Source organism: Trachemys scripta, chromosome 8 (assembly GCF_013100865.1).
Source record: "Trachemys scripta elegans isolate TJP31775 chromosome 8, CAS_Tse_1.0, whole genome shotgun sequence".
Taxonomy (NCBI): Eukaryota; Metazoa; Chordata; order Testudines; family Emydidae; genus Trachemys; species Trachemys scripta.
Window position 1 is genome coordinate 41488257 of NC_048305.1, and position 17590 is coordinate 41505846.

Genomic DNA, 17590 nt, shown 5'->3' on the forward strand with positions numbered 1-17590 from the left:
CCACTCCCGCACCAGCATGACCTACTCTGTCATTCCTATATATTTTTTACCCTGGTATTACCATAGCCCATTGATATCTCATCCTTCTACCAAGTTTCTATGATGCCTAGTATATCAATATCCTCATTTAATACTAGGCCCTCAAATTCACCCATCTTAGTATTTAGACTTCTAGCATTTGTACACAAGCACTTATAAATTTTGTCACTTTTTAGTTGTCTGTCCTCCATGTGATGTAATTGAATGGGACTCTTTCATTTGACTGCTTCTCTTCAGTTCTCCCTGTACTTTATCAACGTATATCCTCTCCTCTCTAATAGAATACAGAGAATCCCCTTTAATAAATCTGCCCCTAAGGGATGTCTCTCTCTGAACCATGTGCTCCTCTGCACTTGTCACCTTTCATAGAATCATAGAATATCAGGGTTGGAAAGGACCTCAGGAGGTCATCTAGTCCAACCCCCTGCTCAAAGCAGGGCCAATTCCCAACTAAATCATCCCAGCCAGAGCTTTGTCAAGCCTGACCTTAAAAACCTCTAAGGAAGGAGATTCCACCACCTCCCTAGGTAACCCATTCCAGTGCTTCACCACCCTCCTTGTGAAAAAGTTTTCCTTTCCCCCAGCCCTTAGTTTAAAAACACCTTTATGACCTTTTTAATTTTACATGCCAGAAATCTGGTTCCATTTTGGTTTAGGTGGAACCCATCCTTCTTGTATACGTTCCCCCTTTCCCAAAAGGTTCCCCATTTCCTAATAAATTAAAATCCCTCCTCCCTACACCATTGTACATGCATTGAGACCATCCAGTTCTGCCTGTCTAACTGGCCCTGCGCGAGGAACTGGAAGCCTTTCAGAGAATGCTCCCATGGAGGTCCTGGACTTCAATCTCTTACCTACCAGCCTAAATTTGGCCTCCAGGACCTCTCTCCTATCCCTCCCTATGTCATTGGCACTTACATGTACCACGACCACTGGCTCCTCCCCAGCACTGCACATAAATCTGTCTAGATGTCTTGAGAGATCTGCAACCTTTGCACCTGGCTGGCAGTTCACCATGTGGTTCTCCCAGTCATCACAAATCCAGTTATCTGTATTTCTAAAGAGCAAATTCCCCCATAACTATTACCTGTCTCTTCCTAATAACTGGAGTTCCCTCCCCTGGAGGGGTGTCCTCAGTGTGAGAGGGTACCATGGCATTACTGGGAAGAAGAGTACCAACTATGGGTCATTGCCTTCTGCTCCAGCTTGATGTTCTCCTTCCCTGAGACTTTCATCCTCTTCAACAGCACAGAGGCTGTCAGACTGGGGGTGAGACCCACTCTACTGAGTCCCGGAAAGTCTCCTCTATGTACCTCTCTGTCTCCCTCAGCTCCTCCAGTTCAGCTCCTCTGGTCTCCAGAGCCTGTACTTTGTCTCTGAGAGCCATGAGCTGCTTGCACCGAATGCACATATGCCACCTGCCCACAAGGCAGGTAATTGTATATGCTGCAGTCAGTGCTATAACCTGAATATCCCCCACTCTGCTGCTGGACTTCTATCTGCATTCCTTTACTCCTGCAGCCTTTTTTGGGGAGTCAAATGGGGGGGTTGTTGGCCTCAATTTAGAGAATGTTAGGTGTATCTCTCTCTAAACTCCCTTGCAAACTGCCTTGTTCACTAGTTCCTCTGGTCGCTTAGTGGCTGGCTATTTAGACCCGTTCTCTCTAAGACCTGCCCCCTGGTTAATGGATCCTAAAAGGATGAAGGATCAAAGTCTCCTTAAGAAGGTCTCAGCCTTCCCAAGCAGACCACTAGGCACAGCACACAGCCCCCAAACAGACCATATTATACTTTAGTCAAGCAACATGCACACAAATAAACTCACCGCAAGGTCACGTAGTTGCTCCTCCGTCACCTGGAGAATTCCCTTGCAAAACTCCCATTTGCTGCTCCTGTACACTAGCTCCCACTGAATCTTGTGCATGTTCCTGATAAGATGCTATTAACAATGAAATATATATTTGCTTTTACAAGCAATAATCAAATTCATCCATATGCCAATGAGAGAGATTTAAAACCAGTTATATGCATAAACTCACTTTCCTTAATAATATACAGTTTAAATAACAGTTAGACCTGGCCCAGCTAGTGGTTTTTATGCCTCTATACTTAATTGCATACTCAATTGTCTGTGTATCGTAGGTTAAAGTATAGTTGACCAGTCTGTAATATATAAAGCACTTTGTCTTTTCTTCTTCTGATGCCCAGGGAACTTCTTCACTGCACACTGATGTATTCTGGGGGCTCCAGTCTGTGGTATGCATCCTTAAACTGCTTATGCTGGTTAATATAACTAACATAATGAATGAGAGATGGGGAGTGTATCACTTGATGACTACATGTTCTGTTCATTCCCTCTGGGGCACCTGGCATTGGCCACTGTTGGAAGACAAGATACTGGGCTAGATGGACCTTTGGTCTGACCCAGTATGGCTGTTCTTATGTTCTTAATACGATAGACTTCTCCACATTTCTTTGTTTCCAGTAACCCAAATTTATACACAGATGAGCTCGGTTTGTTCACAATGCGATGGGGACCAAGCTATTGATTAAACAAGTTATGTTTCGGCATAGACTATGATAGATGCAGGGCCTAGTTTTCTATTCTTTTATTATTTTTCTTTTACTCATTTGTTAAAATAATTTTTGCTGTTTGTTTTGAGTTTCCCAATTCTTTAGCACAAATATACCTGTTTTAGATGCTTTTGCAGTTTTTGCATAAAGACATTATTTCTTACTTCCTTAACATGTGCATTACTAGTTTTCCATAATAAATATAGTGCTTGATGCCAAGACAGTGATCACAATGTTCTGTGAGATGAATTGCACTTCTCCCCACCTACCACCAGGACACTCTTAATAAGTTAGCAACAGAATTTTTAACCAAGGTTCTTAGAGTTAATTTGTATGTTATAGCAATTAAACTTTGTTAATTATTTTAAAGCACAAACTTTTATAACAATACATTGTTAAACACAGCACAAAACAAAAAATAGTATAAAAATTAAAGCAAAATGAAGTTTAAATGAAGGTTTATATATAACCTTGAGGTTAATACATTCTTATGACATTTGCTTATGCTTGGGAGACAAAGACAGAAATCTGCTGAAATTTATTTGGTTAACTTTAACATTGTGCAACATAATTAGACGTAATATATATTGTTATAGCTTAAACACTGGTTATAAAATAATGTAAGTTTATTTTAATATTTAATAAAGGTGCAACCAAATTTATAATAAAAAAGTTATGATCTTATTAAATGTTGTTTTTGCATTGAGGCCTTTTCCCCCGTTTTAAAACATTTTATTTGTTTGCCGTTGAATTATTCTTTGAGACAGAAATATATGTACATATACTTATAAACTGACCCCATTTTGAACTTTGCAGAAAAAATGAAGTGGTATTATGAAGTGCAACCATAATATCAAAATAGTGTGGTACCACTAATGTTAAAAACATATATTTTTATAATTATGCGTGCAAAATTGATTTTGTTGCAACAAAACTGAAAAATATAGTAAAATAAAAGCAAGAAGTCACATGATCCACAAAACATAACACACAGGACAACATATGACACATAGGATTACTTACAATTAAAGACAAATGGTGCCAAAATTGTTATTTTTAAATATACATGATGAAGCATTAAGAGTTAAAAAAGTTACTATGGCAAGGTATACTACAAAACAAAAAGTTAAAAGAATTAAACAATTAGGCAGGTTGGGTTTTTTTTTATTAAAAAACTTTTAATAAGAATTGATTAAAATCCCTATTTTATTTGCCCACTCAGTTGTATTAATTTAGTTAACTTAAGGCAACTTACATTACTTTACAATTCTCTTACCTTAAGAATACTACTATATAGAAATAAGAAAAATCCATGTATATATTCATTAGTTAGTGTCTAGTTAAAAGAAAAAAAAAGAGCAGTTTTAGGATCAAAAGCAAGTTAGCATTCTGTTGCTTGGCAACCATATCTTCTTTAGCTATTGATTTCCAGAAGGGTTAAAATTATTAATTTTACTGAATTTATTTAAAGTAAAGCTTTTACCTTTGGCATTTTGGTAATCTGTTTATTTTAGTTTCTCAGTCTCTTTCTGCAATAGGGGTTTCTGTAATAACTATCACTTTTTAAATTGCAGGAAGGGAAGAAGTCACAGAATCGTTATAGGAAAGGAAGTAGGCACAAGCCAAGGGAAATTAATTAATTCTGTGAGAAGCATGTCACATGTGTCTGATGAAGTGGGTATTCACCCATGAAAGCTTATGCTCCAATACGTCTGTTAGTCTATAAGGTGCCACAGGACTCTGTCGCTTTTTACAGATCCAGACTAACATGGCTACCCCTCTGATACTTAATTCTGTGAGGGCATTCCAAAGCACAGACAGCAGCAGCGAGTTCAGCAAACTGAGCCATGTGAAGAATATAAAAGGAAAGGGGAGGATTTGACAGAGAAAGGACATAAAGAAAAAACTAGAACTAAAAGTAAAAATATTAGAGAGAGAAGGTTATGTCATTGGCTGGGAGAGGAGTGGTTCTGTGCATTTGAGAGGGGAGGGAGGAAGGAGGGCTGGGAGCCAGGACCTCTGGTTTTTATCCTGGCTCCGGGAGGAGTGTGGGGATTGCTACCTGTCCCTGCAAAACCTGTATTTGTTCCCCAAGTACCTGCTGCTTTTGTCTGCACTCCAAATTGTTTACAGTAGTGCCCTTTCTTGCTTTGGTTAATAGTCTGTGTGTCACTGTATAAACACCCATTTCTTTGTCTTCTCCCTTTTTGCTTTTTCCCTCCATCTACAATTTAAACAAATTACATACATGACTCCATGGATCACTTTTTGGATTGCCTTTAATGTGACCAAATCACTGCCATGGTCTGTTATGTACTGTATGATAACATGCTTTAAAACGTCCTGTTTCTCCCTTTCATTTGCTATGGCTTATATTTTTATATTTCTACTCGGTGTTTTAGCACAACATAGTGTTCTGTTGCAAATAGTGGCCACTTTAGCCTTTGCTTTATCTGGGTATTTTGTGCAGAAAACATTTTACTTATAATTAATCTTTAAATATTCTTAAAATATGGCTTTATTATGGCACAAAAGCAGTTTTTGCTTTCCATAATCTTTGTTAACCAGTTATTTGCCAAAGTAACACTTAATATAATTTCCCCCCGAGGGCAAGGACTCCCAAAGTCCAACCTCTAGGAAACAGATACTCCAAATCCAACTGGCTAGCTCATGACCTCAGGACAAACGGGTTTGACTAATGCTTGGCTAATGTCCCCTGGCCTGGTTTGCCAAATTATTGATTAATGGTCTAACCAATTGATTTGACTACACTTATGGTTCATCATTAAGGGCTTGTCTGCACTTAAAATGCTACAGCTGCATCACTGTAATGCTTCAGTCCAGACACTATCTCAATGGGCAGGATTCACCCATCAGCATAGGTAATCCACCTCCCAGAGAGCCAGTAGCTAAGGCGATGGATCAACTTAGATCAACTTAACAACGCCATACAAGGGAGTGGATTTTCCACCACCACCCCCGCCCGACTGACACAGTTAAACCAACCTAATCCTCCTGAGTAAACCAGGCCTAAGAATGTTCAAGGGACCAACTAAACAAGCCTAGCCAAATTTATTGCCTAAAGACAAAACACCATAATACGAAGATGAAACATACATACCCTCCTTCTGGGACGCAATTCTTATCTCGCAGCATGTTCACCTTTCACAGAAGGTGTGCTTCAAAGATATGCCCTCAAACCCACTTCTATTTATAGTGTGATTGTTACAAACTAAATGACCCATGTACGTCCAGTTAAAGTTTAAATGTAACCCACTAGTTTGTGCCAGCTTTGCCCTTGGTACCTCCCTATACTTTCCCATATCTTGTTCTGAATATTACATTCCAAGTGTTGATGAGCCAGGAAAGTACTCCCTAACTGCACTTGGTACAAGGTATTTATGCAGCTTTGCTTTGACAGGTTTCCTATTTTCTAATGCCAAAGCTGACTTCAGCTTTGCAGTGTTGTGGGATACTTGACATAGGTGAACAAAACTGTGGGAAGAGCATAATACAATCAGTTAACGTAATTTCCCAACACCCATATACATAATGTATGTTATATTAATACCATGCACATAATACCTAGTAATGTGGTGTATAAGAAGCCAAAACAGATGTACTAGCTAACAAAATGAGACTCTAAAAAGGCAGAATGTGGACAGTGACAGCGATCCTATTTTTGTTTTTAAAGATAGTCATATCTATTTGAGGAAAAAATAAAATTTAATATGAACCTCTCCTCGTACCATAAAAACCTTTCAGCATGTACAATTGTTTATTATTTTATACACATTTAAAATAAATGCCTATGCTCAAAGCGTGGAGAGCAACACCACATCTGTACTTAGCTTCAGGGGATTGACTAAAATGTTTGTTTTTTAAATTAAAATATAGAGACCGTCATGTGCCACGAGCCAGTGAATTCAGAGGGCAAGACTAGCCCCTACCATTTACAGCTACAATCTTCATCTGTTTGGATTTACAGTCTGACAGCTAAAGTCACAAGCTATGCTGGGTCTGCTGGCTTCCTGCAAAAGAGTCTATACACTGTTCTTCACCCTCTCATAGATCCCATTCTCGTCAATGATCAACGGCGCATGAAATTCTTTGTTTTCCACATACTTTTCCAGACCCTAAAAGGAGAAAGATAGCTGCCGTTAGGAACCAGGTGACAACAGCGCAATGGATTTAGCAGCATTAAGAATGGCTCTACCTGCCAACAGACAAGAGCTAGATACTTAACCAAGTGGGGTGAGCAAATTAAAGTGACATTCCAGAGCAGAAAGCTTGGTTAAATAGTTAATGCTCTGGGCCCATCCGCATGACAACCTTTAACTGCAATATTGCAACCATCCTCTTAACCAGTTATAAGATACAAGGTTCTGTTTTGTCTGAAGGAATGGCTCTCAGCCTTTCCAGACTACTGTACCCCTTCAGGACTCTGATTTGTCTTGCATACCCCAAGTTTCACCTCATTTAAAACTACTTGCTTACAAAAATCAGACAAAAACACAGACGTGTCACAGCACACTATTACTGACAAATTGTTTACTTTCTCATTTTTACCATATAATTATGAAATAAATCAACTGGAATATAAACATTGTACTTACACTGAAATGTATAGTATACAGAGCAGCAGAAACAAGTCACTGTCTGTATGACATTTTAGTTTGTACTGATTTCACTTGTGCTTTTTCTGTAACCTGTTGTAAAACTAGGCAAATATCTAAATGAGTTGACGTACCTTCTGGAACACTGCTGCATACCTCCACGGGTACATGTACCCCTGGTTGAGAACCACTGGTCTAAACAGCAGGGCTCCTGCCATCACAGCTCTGGGGTATGTCCCATCTACCATGCTGCCCAAGAGTGGTTTTTCAGTGAGTTCTGGAGAAGTTTGGGCAGCTCTGACAAAGCGCTCCGAAGACATGTATGCAGAGCAGCATCTGCAGCAAGGTATTCTGGGATGTCCTCCTGCACAAGGAGGAACGGCCAAGCCAGAACATGGCTGGGGGCGGTCCCCATTTGCTCTGTCCCCAGTTGACCATATGGTACCAGTTACAGAAAGAAAACGTGTCAACCTGGGCCACCTTGCTGCCACGGTTCCTAGCCAAGTTTGGCCAATGCTGATTAGAGCAAGCCATGGCAGTAACTGGTTACCAGCTTGGTTAAAAGGCAGTGTGGACAGGACATAAGAGGTAAGTTGTACTGAACTGATGAGCATGTAATGCCAGCAGTCAAAGGGACTGCATTGCATCCTGTGGACTGAATTGGTTCTTTCCAATAAATGCCAGCTTCAGATTCGCTGAGCTGGTCTTAATGAAACTCAAAGCAAGGGCTCTAAGCTGCACAGAGAATCCAGCAATACTCCCTTCAGCTACTAATGTGTGGCCTACATAAGAAGCCAGCACCATCATGTACTGTAAGGTGTTGCAGAATTTTGATGCATCCAGTTGCAATGAGACACACCAGTGACTGTAAGACTGTTCCAACAGCTGCAAACTCACTGCCATATTCACTAAATAACAGCTGAAGGGGTGATATTTCCAGAAGGCCAAAGCACAGCTGCCTGCTCAGCGGATACACAATGCAGATACACTAGGCATGGGCAAAGTCAGGCCCTGACTAGACAAACACTCCACCTCCAGAGGATCAAGGATGTACCTTGCCTAATTCAGTAAAGCCTAGGTAACCTCACAACAGGAGAAATTCTCAGTGTCTCTAACAAGCCAACTCTACCCCTCACTCCCTCCCCCTTCAATTACAGAATCTGCATAATCCCTCAGTCACCCGAAAACCTCATTAAGCTAGTTTACAAATGCATTTTCAGTTAGAAAGAAAAGGCGGGGGGAATAATACTTACTTCTCCACCATACGAGGTGAGAGGAGAAATTTCACACTGAATGGGCAAGTCGTTAGCATCCTTCAAACTAAGGCAGAAAGAGAAAAGTTGTGTTAAGAAACAGATGCTTCTAGTTGTGGTGACTATCAGTAAGAGCCCTGGAGAATTCAGCCCTTAAACACCAGCAGCCTTCAACGTGCAAGCAGCTGCACTTTATATACGCAGACTGTGTGTGTACAGTAGCCCCTGATGCCAATGCAAGGGGCGAACACAGTATACTAAAGAACGAACATGGCTTGTACTCATGCACTGCCTTCCAATGCCTGGCTCATTCACAGATTCATCAAGCCTCAGCTGTGCATGCAGGATTAATGCTTGCTAAGCCTGAGATAGAGGCAGTGACTGATTGGGGAAGACCCAGTGAAGTGACATAGTGTGACCCTGTTCTCTTGTTCCCCATGATCAGCCCCACCCCCATGTTATATCAGACTACTTGTCTGTAAAGGTGCATGAGCTGTAGCTGTTTCAGGATGCCTCAGACTGTCTCTGGGGCATGCAGGGACTCCAGTCTAACATCAGGGTTTTTCTTAGTCTTAATTCAGAAGCTGGAGGTGTGTTTTATGCTGTAAGTGGTGCATGTGCTGTTTGCTTTTTCTGATTCCAACAATTGTTAGCAAAACTTTTTAGATGCAGCTCACCTTTTTTAACATGAAATTTCTACCAGGAAGCCACACGAGATGGAGAACTTCCCAAGCAGATATTTTAAAAGACTTTAAAAATTACTGATCTCCTGTCCACTGCTGTCCCATATTTAGTCACCATTGAGTGGTTCTCAGATCCAGTTTGCTCAATTTGTAAGTTTCTGTAAGTATCACCCCTGTACTTGAGGACCAGATACTACTTAGCATGAGTCAGGTAGTAGAAATGCAGTCCTCAAGCAGGCCCACATAGGGCTTGTCTACAGTTAAAATGCTACAGCAGCACAGCTGCACCACTGTAGTGCTTTAGTGTACACATTACTTACCCCAATGGAAGCTGTTCTCCCATTGGCATCGGTAATCCACCTCCCTGAGAAGCGGTAGCTAGGTTGACTTCCATCCATCTAGTGCTGTTTACACAGGGACTTCGGTCAGCTTAACACTGCTGCTCAGCCGTGTGGATTTTTCACAGCCCTGAGCAATGTAGTTATGCCAACCAAATTTCCTAGTGTAGACCAGACCTAAATCAGCGAGGCTACTTCCAGAGCAAAGAGTTGCTCAACATGAGTTCTTTCTGTTTTGTGTTGAACAATGCTAATGCTGGCAGTGGCAGTCATTACCTGATGCAATGCAAGGGGGACAGAATCCTACTCTCTCTGGGAGGCAGCATGATCTGGGACTCAGGACACCTGGGTTCTATCCCGAGCTGTGCCACTGGCCTGGTGGGTGACCTGGGGCAGTCCCATCACATGTCTGTGCCCATCTCCTGCCCCCCTTTGTTGTCTGGTTAGACTAAGACCTGCAGCAGGGCTTGGGCTGGCTCACTAAGTTTGCACAATAGGTCCCCGATCTCAGCTGTGGTCTTTCAACTGTTTCTGTAATACAAATATCAACTTGTACTGGTTCTGCAGGGCGGACGGTATCAAAAAGGGGTTTATATGAGAATTAAGTGGATTCTGGGTGATAGGAAACACGAGCAGTAGCCAGACTAAGCTCTCTGGGAAGGGACTGATTTTTGGTGTTTGTATAGTACCTAGATCCCATGGGTGTACCTTCTGGTTCTACTACAGTACAAACAGAAGGAGACCTCTCTTTAACCATACCCCATGTCAAAGCACAGCCAAGAGAGCCTCAGGAAATCTGTTTCTGTGACACTAGAACTCACGGCATCTCAGGACAGAAGTAGAGGAGGAAATATGCTGTAGAAGTAGAGATTGAGGGAAAGGGGAAAAAGGATGTGGTCTCTACATGTGAAGGGCCGGGACATAAGCATGTCAGACTCAGCAATTCCACTCTTTATGTGGCCGGGCATGTGTAGGGCTATGCTGATTATTAAATGAGACCTCAGGAAGATCTAGCATATCTAGCAGTGTTCACTGTTGTGGCACCCTCTCCCATGCCTTACCTGTTAGGCGGGAATGGAAAAGTTTGAATTCAAGCTGCTGGACAAGTTGACCACAAGGTACTAGAGCACTCTCAGTGCGTTGCTCTGATGAAAGGTGAAGGGGTTGGATGTTTTCCCTTCGTTTACTGATTTTATCTTGCCCAGCTTCACAGTGACTGACGTCCTTATCACCTGACATAGATCAAGCAGTTAAAGAGGGGAGAGGTGTGTCTTTCTCTCTGCCCAGTTCTTAGCTCCCAAACACTCCATCTTCACCCGAGGGAATTCTGCGCCAAAAAATAAAAAATTCTGCACACAATATTTTAAAATTCTGCATATTTTGTGTGTCAAAATAACACAATAAAATCACATCATTTTTAATTATTTGCTGACAAGTATTAAATTACCAAAATAATTGAAATGGTGTGTGTTAGTTTGACAAATAAAATATGCAGAATTTTAAAATTTTTAATGTTTTGGTGCAGAATTCCTTCAAGAGTACCAGGGTTTTGTGTGGCGCCATCTGGGTGCAGGCAGCTCGGTGGAGGGGATCTGGATGCACAGGGGCTCGTTGGGGGGGTTCTGGGTGAAGGGGGAATGGAACTCTGCAGTGGAGTCCCGGTGAAGGTGGTTATGTCTTGGGGAGGGGGGGGTGTCTTGGTGCTGGGGGAGTGGGGCTCAGGGTGCAGCTGGTTGGGGCTCAGTGTGGCGGGGGTCCAGGTATGGGGGGGGGCTCAATTCAGGGGATGTGAGACTGGGGAGGTGGGAGTTTGGGAGTGGGGAATTGGGGGGGAGGGTCGAGGTGCAGGAGGGGGCTCCCGATGCAGGGGGTTTGGGGGGGGGGGGGAGTGGTGTCCAGCTGCATAGGGAATGGGCAGACAGGAGGAGCAGCTCCCTGTACAGTGACCCCTCCCCCAGTAGCTGAAGAGTCATGGGGCCAGGAAGTGGGGAAGGCGTCACTGTACAGGGAACTGCTCCCCCTGTCTGCCCATTCCCTATGCAGCTGGACACCCCCCCCAACCAAACCTTGCCCTGCCCAGACCCGGAACCCCCACCCCACCAAGACTCACTCCCTGAACCCAGATTCCCCTGCCAAGCCCCACCCCCAGCGGTGCAGAGCTTCCTGCAGCCGGGGAGGTTTCTGGGGATTGATCTGACCCAGCCCTGGCTGCTCCATGCAGGGGAGGGAGAACTCTGTTTCCATCGTCCTCCTCCTCCCCCTCTGCCTAACTGGGACTAACGTCCCTGGGCAGCCAGGGCATCCCCGGAGACTTACCTCTCCCCTGGCAGCCCGGGGTGGCCAAACAGACGCAACTGTGCTGCCAGGGAGTGGTGAGTGAGCACTGGTGCAGCTTCTCTTTGCTTCCCCACAGAAACCATTTTTCTGTGGAAAAGCAAAAAGAGAGAGAGAGAGAGAGAGAGAGAGAGAGAGAGTGTGTGAGTGAGTGTGTAGGGGGGGAACATGTTTCTGCAGACGTGCAGTGGTGCAGAAGTCCCCCAGGAATAGCATTTAAATGAATCACAGAAGCAAGCCTGAATGACCACTGTCTCCCAAAGAGTCCAAGGCAGACCTTCTCCCAAACACGTACAGTACAAGGCTCATGTGGCAAATAGCCCCAATTCCTAACGTTCTAAGGAAACTGTTTTCCAGTTAGTTTCCCTAGTGTGAGGCCTGAGATGATGAACACTGAAGAGGATGGTCTCCATTTATGGCTTGAAATACACAGACTCTCTGGAAGTACAAGTTCAAATGCCAGCAAGCTCAGCTGGGCCCGTAGATGGTGGCTAGAGTTCCAGCCAGTCTCTGGTGCAGGAAGAACAGTTTGACAGAAGGCCACAACCAACCCCTGCCTACTTTGCAAGGACGTGAAGAGCTCCCATGCCATTTTTACATGGTTCACTCTCTCACCTTTTCCCAGTGTGTATCGGATTCAGATCCACTTCCTAGAGAGAAAGACAGCACAGCCACAGAAGGGAGCTGAAGTCTTTCCTGCATCAGCAAAACTGTAAATCCAAATTCCAACTGCCAGGCTAAGTTCTGCCTCAAGTTACACCACTCAGTCTCATTGCTGAGAGGAGCAGTAGGAATTAACACACACAAAGGCCTGGACATGAGACAGGTCCGGGCAAGAACACACAGAATATTATAAATCATTGATTTTGGATCTAGCTACCGTGAGAAGCAACAGATACAGGATTCTTTAGCAGGACATGCTCTCCGTTTCCCAGCATGCACCCTCGCTACCATTCTGTTAGTAGCTCCCAATCAGAAGCCAGTCACCATGAAAGCAGTGCACACCAACCAGTGCGAACTGCCACTCACCAAGCACCTGGCCTTGCAGTGAAATGCAGAGCCTGTTAGTACCTAAGCATAGCCCCATCACCATGCATGATGCACAGCCTGGCACTGGATATTTACTTGCAATTGACATCAGCTGTGATGGCATCTGGCTTTCCACTTGTGAAGCTGTTATGTAGGAATAAATAAGGGTTAAAGAGGACGGAAACAAACTGAAACGGAACTAAACCAAGTTAGGAGGTAAAGCTGTTCATCAGCCCCTTCCTGGAACCCCCTAGTAGTGGTGGCTGCGGTGAAGAGCTGGTGAGGGGGATGGCTAGCAGCGGAGAGCACAATTGCTGGCAAGGATACATTATAACTCTAGCTGCTCCTTAAGATGGGCTGTGTGGTGGAGAACTCTAGTAACCTCTTCACTGTATTGAACAAACTCAGCCCAACTGCCTGAGCTGGTCAGGAGCCAGGGGAGGGCAGCTCACACCAGCAAAGTTGCGTGCAGCTACCCTTAATGCAGAGGTCGGCCAAAAGGAGACTAGCAATACACAACTGATCTCTGCAGGTTGCACTTCCGCCAGTAGCAGTGGCCATGGACCACATGACAGAGCTCCACAAGCCATATTTCACTTGTGGGTGGCACTTTGACCACCACGGAGTAGGGACCAATTAGCCATCAGTTCCAGGTAACGAGTCTGCACAGGCTCTCAAAGGATCTGTTTGCTGGTTACTGAATGGTTGCACAGCGGCTGGGGACTATTTGCTAATATTTTCTCTGCTCTGAACCCATGGGATGAAAAGAATTCTCTTCAGTGTACAGACAGACCAGTCGCTGCCCCCTACTCAAGACAGGTGCTCAGCTGAGTAACAGAACAGTACATCAACTGGACGACACGAGTCACAAGCGGCCAAGCCTCTCCAGAAGAAACCTTTAAACCCTGAGGGCAGGAAGAGTGCTCCCCGGTAGGACAGCCAATGGGGCTCCCTTGTGTTCCCAAGGCTAGATCACCAACTGGGAATGAAATGTCTCTGCTCTGATCCCACCATTGAGACGGTAAAGGAGCCTGCTCTGTGGGGATGGAGCAGAGGTAGGGCAGCTAACAACAACTTACCGGGGAATCGCAGGGATGCGGGTGCCATTTTCATCCACAAAGTGGCCCCCAGCATTGAGGACCCAGCAATGGTGCAGCGACATGAGGGCATGTCGGGCAGTGGTGGGGTTGTCTTTCCCATTCTGACTATCTGCATTCTTCAGAGGAGAGAACTCATCTTCACGCAGCACTTCGTACACCACAAACTGTCTAGAGCGGGGATAAGGCAGGGAAGAGCTTGGTGTCAAAGAGAAGAGCTTTGCTACAGATTCCCTTTATTCTCGCTTCTCTGGAGCTGAAAGGAAGCCTCCCCTCTTCTCTCCATCCCAGAGACTTGTCAGCAACCGGCAGCACAGATAATGCCAGTGGCGTCACAATTAGCTCCTCTGGGCCGAGATACTGCACCCACTCAGTCTGTAAAGTCTGTAGCCACCTAGGCCTTACAGCCCTGAGCCTGTGTCGCCTGCTCTGAGTACAGTAACTCCTCACTTAACGTTGTAGTTATGTTCCTGAAAAATGCGACTTTAAGTGAAACGATGTTAAGTGAATCCAATTTCCCCATAAGAATTAATGTAAACAGGGGGGTTAGGTTCCAGGGCACCTTCTGCTACTCTGAAAGCACCAGGGGCGGGGCTCAACCCTCAGCCTGCCCACTCCACCCCTTCCCCCAAGCCTCCACCCTTGACCCGCCTCTTCTCCCCCCCCCTTTACTTCGCACGCTGTGTCCTGGCTCCTCCCCCCGCCCCTTCTAAACGCTGCAAGCCAACTGATTGCCATGTTCAGGAGGCAGGGGAGGGAGGGGGAGCCTGCGCACCGAGTCCCCCTCCCCGGGGCAATCAGCTGGCTTGCTCCGTTCAGGAAGCAGGGGAGGGAGGGGGAACCTGCACGCTGAGTCCTCCCCCCTCCCTCCTGCCCAGGATAATCAGCTGGCTTGCTGGGTTCGGGAGGCAGGGAAGGAAGAGGGCGCCTGTGTGCCGAGTCCTCACTCCTCCCCCTCCCTCCAAAACACGGCAAGCCAGCTGATTGCTGCCAGCAGGAGGGGGAAGGTGCTGATCCGCAGGGTCTGCCAGCAGGCGGGAGGCATGGGGGGGCTGGGGGGGTGCATAGGGAGGCTGCCAGCTGTGGAGAAAGCAGACAGCCAAACAACGTAAGAGTGGAGCATTTCACAACTTTAATTGGATATGTTCCCTAATTGATCAGCAACGTAACAACAAAACAACATTAAGCGGAATGACTTTAAGTGAGGAGTTACTGTACAACACATTTTCCTTGTTGCTGGAGGTGGCTTTTGTCAGTCCAGAGACCACTCTGCTCTGACAAGAGCTCCATGATTCAGGCTGTTCCCAGCAGAGGATGTGACTGAGATCGCTGGCAATGCACCAGAGGGAGTTCGAGAAGCTTCTCATCCCAATTCCAGGAGAATGGCCTATCTCAGAAGGTGGTTTCTGGTCCCACTCCCCAACCTGAAGAGACCATGTAGGGGCTGGAGCGGGAAGCATAGAACTTTCCAACCCTGCCCTGCTGCTTCCTCTCTTGGCTAAAGGGCAGTGCAGAGTGCACCAGACAGAGGTGACAGGGCAGCTGCCAGCCTGCAAGGAGGCAAACGAACAAACCAGGGAACAAAGCCTGGGCAGAACTCAGAGCAGGACTGGGCACCAAAACTGGCTCTTGCAGCTGGACTCCGAGTCTTTATCTGTACAGGCCAGAGACACCACAGTCAGCCCTCCTCAACACTGTGCTGAGAGCCACGTCATCAGCATGTGACAGCGCAGCTTCCTACACGGTTTGTAATGGAATCTAGAGTGTAACTGCACTGGGGGAGGAGCCCTGTGACCAAGCCATGTTGTCCTTGTTGGGAGACCACTGCCACTGAGCGGCCGAATCCGTGCTGGGTTATAGCATACCAACACCAATACAGTAATTGCCAGTAACACTGGCATACCCAGCTCCTCCTTGGAGCAGCCCCAGGAAGAGGGTACAGCAATATTCTACCATCTGAGTAACAAGCAGCAGAGCCCAGGGCATACTTGGCAAACTGGAAGATGTCAAAGACAAACTTCTCCATCTTGATGCCATTCGGTTTGTCTGGCTTGACCAACTGCCCACTGGTGATGTCCACGTACGGAATCTTCTTCTGGGCCACGTGGTGCTTCAGCTGAGGTTCGTAAATGCTGGCAGGGCAAGAAAGAGGAGTCAGAACCTCCTACAGTTAGAAGGCATGGTCTAGCCGCCACTGTCCTCTAGTCATTCTGGCCCAGGAGCAGAAGGTAATGATGGGGGTGTATCGTCCTCCCAGCTGCCTCCTCCTTTGGTCCCACAGCTGCCTGCACTTTGCTTGCCCTATGGCCAGAATACAAAAAAACCAAACTCCCTACAACCTGCCCTCCTCCTGCTGTTGGTGCCCATTTAATGCCCCCTGGATCAAACCATTCTGTCCCCCTCTTCCCTAGCTTCTGGGAGTGTTGGCAGGCTCACAACCTTCTCTGCAGGTTGTGAGGCTGGAGTGGAGGAAGCCCAGGTACTCCAGTGCTTCCGCCTCCTGCTGAAAGACAGGAGAGCAGAGCAGAGCAAACTGGTGGACAGAGCACGAGAGGGTGACAAAGCATGATGCTGATACTCCAGGCCTGGTGCTGTGCACACGATGCTCCTGAGGGATTTGTGGAGGGGAAGAAGTTCATGTACAGGGCCAGATCTTGTCCCTTGTCTCAGTGCTTTGTTGGCTGCACATATGCATCCTAGTGCCTGTTATTAATCTTGCTAGACAGTCCAGTTGGGTTTCAACCCTTGCTAATTGTGCTTCAGTTTCTAGAAGCAGTTTTGTTTTGTTTCCTTATTTACCTGTCAGTGACCGTTCCGGTCCATATATTCCCAGCCCCAGCAACCACCTCCCAGCTGCCCCATACCCACAAAACAATATGCTCCATTTACATTAAGGAATGAAGCAATATTAACCAGTCACAGTCTTGCCAGGGACAGAGAACGTATAGGGGTGATGGAAAAGAGAATTTAGGGGGTTGAGAGCAAGAGGAACTATTAAAGTGGCGAGACATCTGGAGAATAACAGTGTGATGTCTGCTCCAAGGAGTGCCAGCTTTCGCTATGATGACCATGTGAATAGACATGCCAGAAGGCCACCTGAGGCTACAATAATGGCAACAATGCATACTGCAGCTGGTCCCTGCTCAGTAATGACAGCTAGGGCTTCTGCCAGTAGTGCAATATAGTCAGGGCAGTGAGGGACTGTGGGCCTGGGGACAGGTGTTACAATTCATTCCAGACATAATGGGAGAGCGTTCATTATGCCCGGACTCTCAACCGTCCTGTCTGCAAGGATGTAAGTGACTTTTGTTCCCCGGTGGCAGGGGGTCCCAACCTCACCGAAGCAGGAACCTAGTGAAGGCAGAGGTAGTTTGCCATTTTACCCATGTCACTTTAGGGCGGGGGTTTGGATTGCTGGTTCTGAGAGCTGTCTCTATAGCAAGAACAGCAGCAGCAGGGTACTTTACCTATCTTGCACTCTGCAGTTGTTTTCTACTTCCTGAGGGGTGCCACAAAGTTCAGAGAACAGCCTCATTCTGACAAGAGATGAAAGTCTCCTGCCTTCCACCATTAGCTTGGACTTTACTACACATGGTGAGCGTGAACACAGCCACTGGGCTGCTGCAG

General features: G+C 45.8%; 1 protein-coding gene across 5 annotated transcripts in view; it reads right to left on the reverse strand.

The window, feature by feature from the left end:
* Positions 1-3054: 3054 nt before the first annotated feature.
* UAP1 (UDP-N-acetylglucosamine pyrophosphorylase 1) overlaps positions 3055-17590 on the reverse strand; it is a 42209-nt gene continuing 27673 nt past the window's right edge. For 2 of the 5 annotated variants that reach the window (XM_034778193.1, XM_034778195.1), the window contains 5 exons: positions 15952-16095; positions 13946-14134; positions 12963-13010; positions 8483-8549; positions 3055-6749 (listed from right to left, as the gene is read on the reverse strand). In XM_034778193.1, the coding sequence (XP_034634084.1) occupies positions 6657-6749; positions 8483-8549; positions 12963-13010; positions 13946-14134; positions 15952-16095 (541 nt within the window). In that variant the 3' untranslated portion in view covers positions 3055-6656. Of the gene's footprint in view, positions 6750-8482; positions 8550-10564; positions 10736-12962; positions 13011-13945; positions 14135-15951; positions 16096-17590 lie in introns of all 5 variants that reach the window. The other 3 variants (XM_034778194.1, XM_034778196.1, XR_004646739.1) reach the window with 2 other exon arrangements.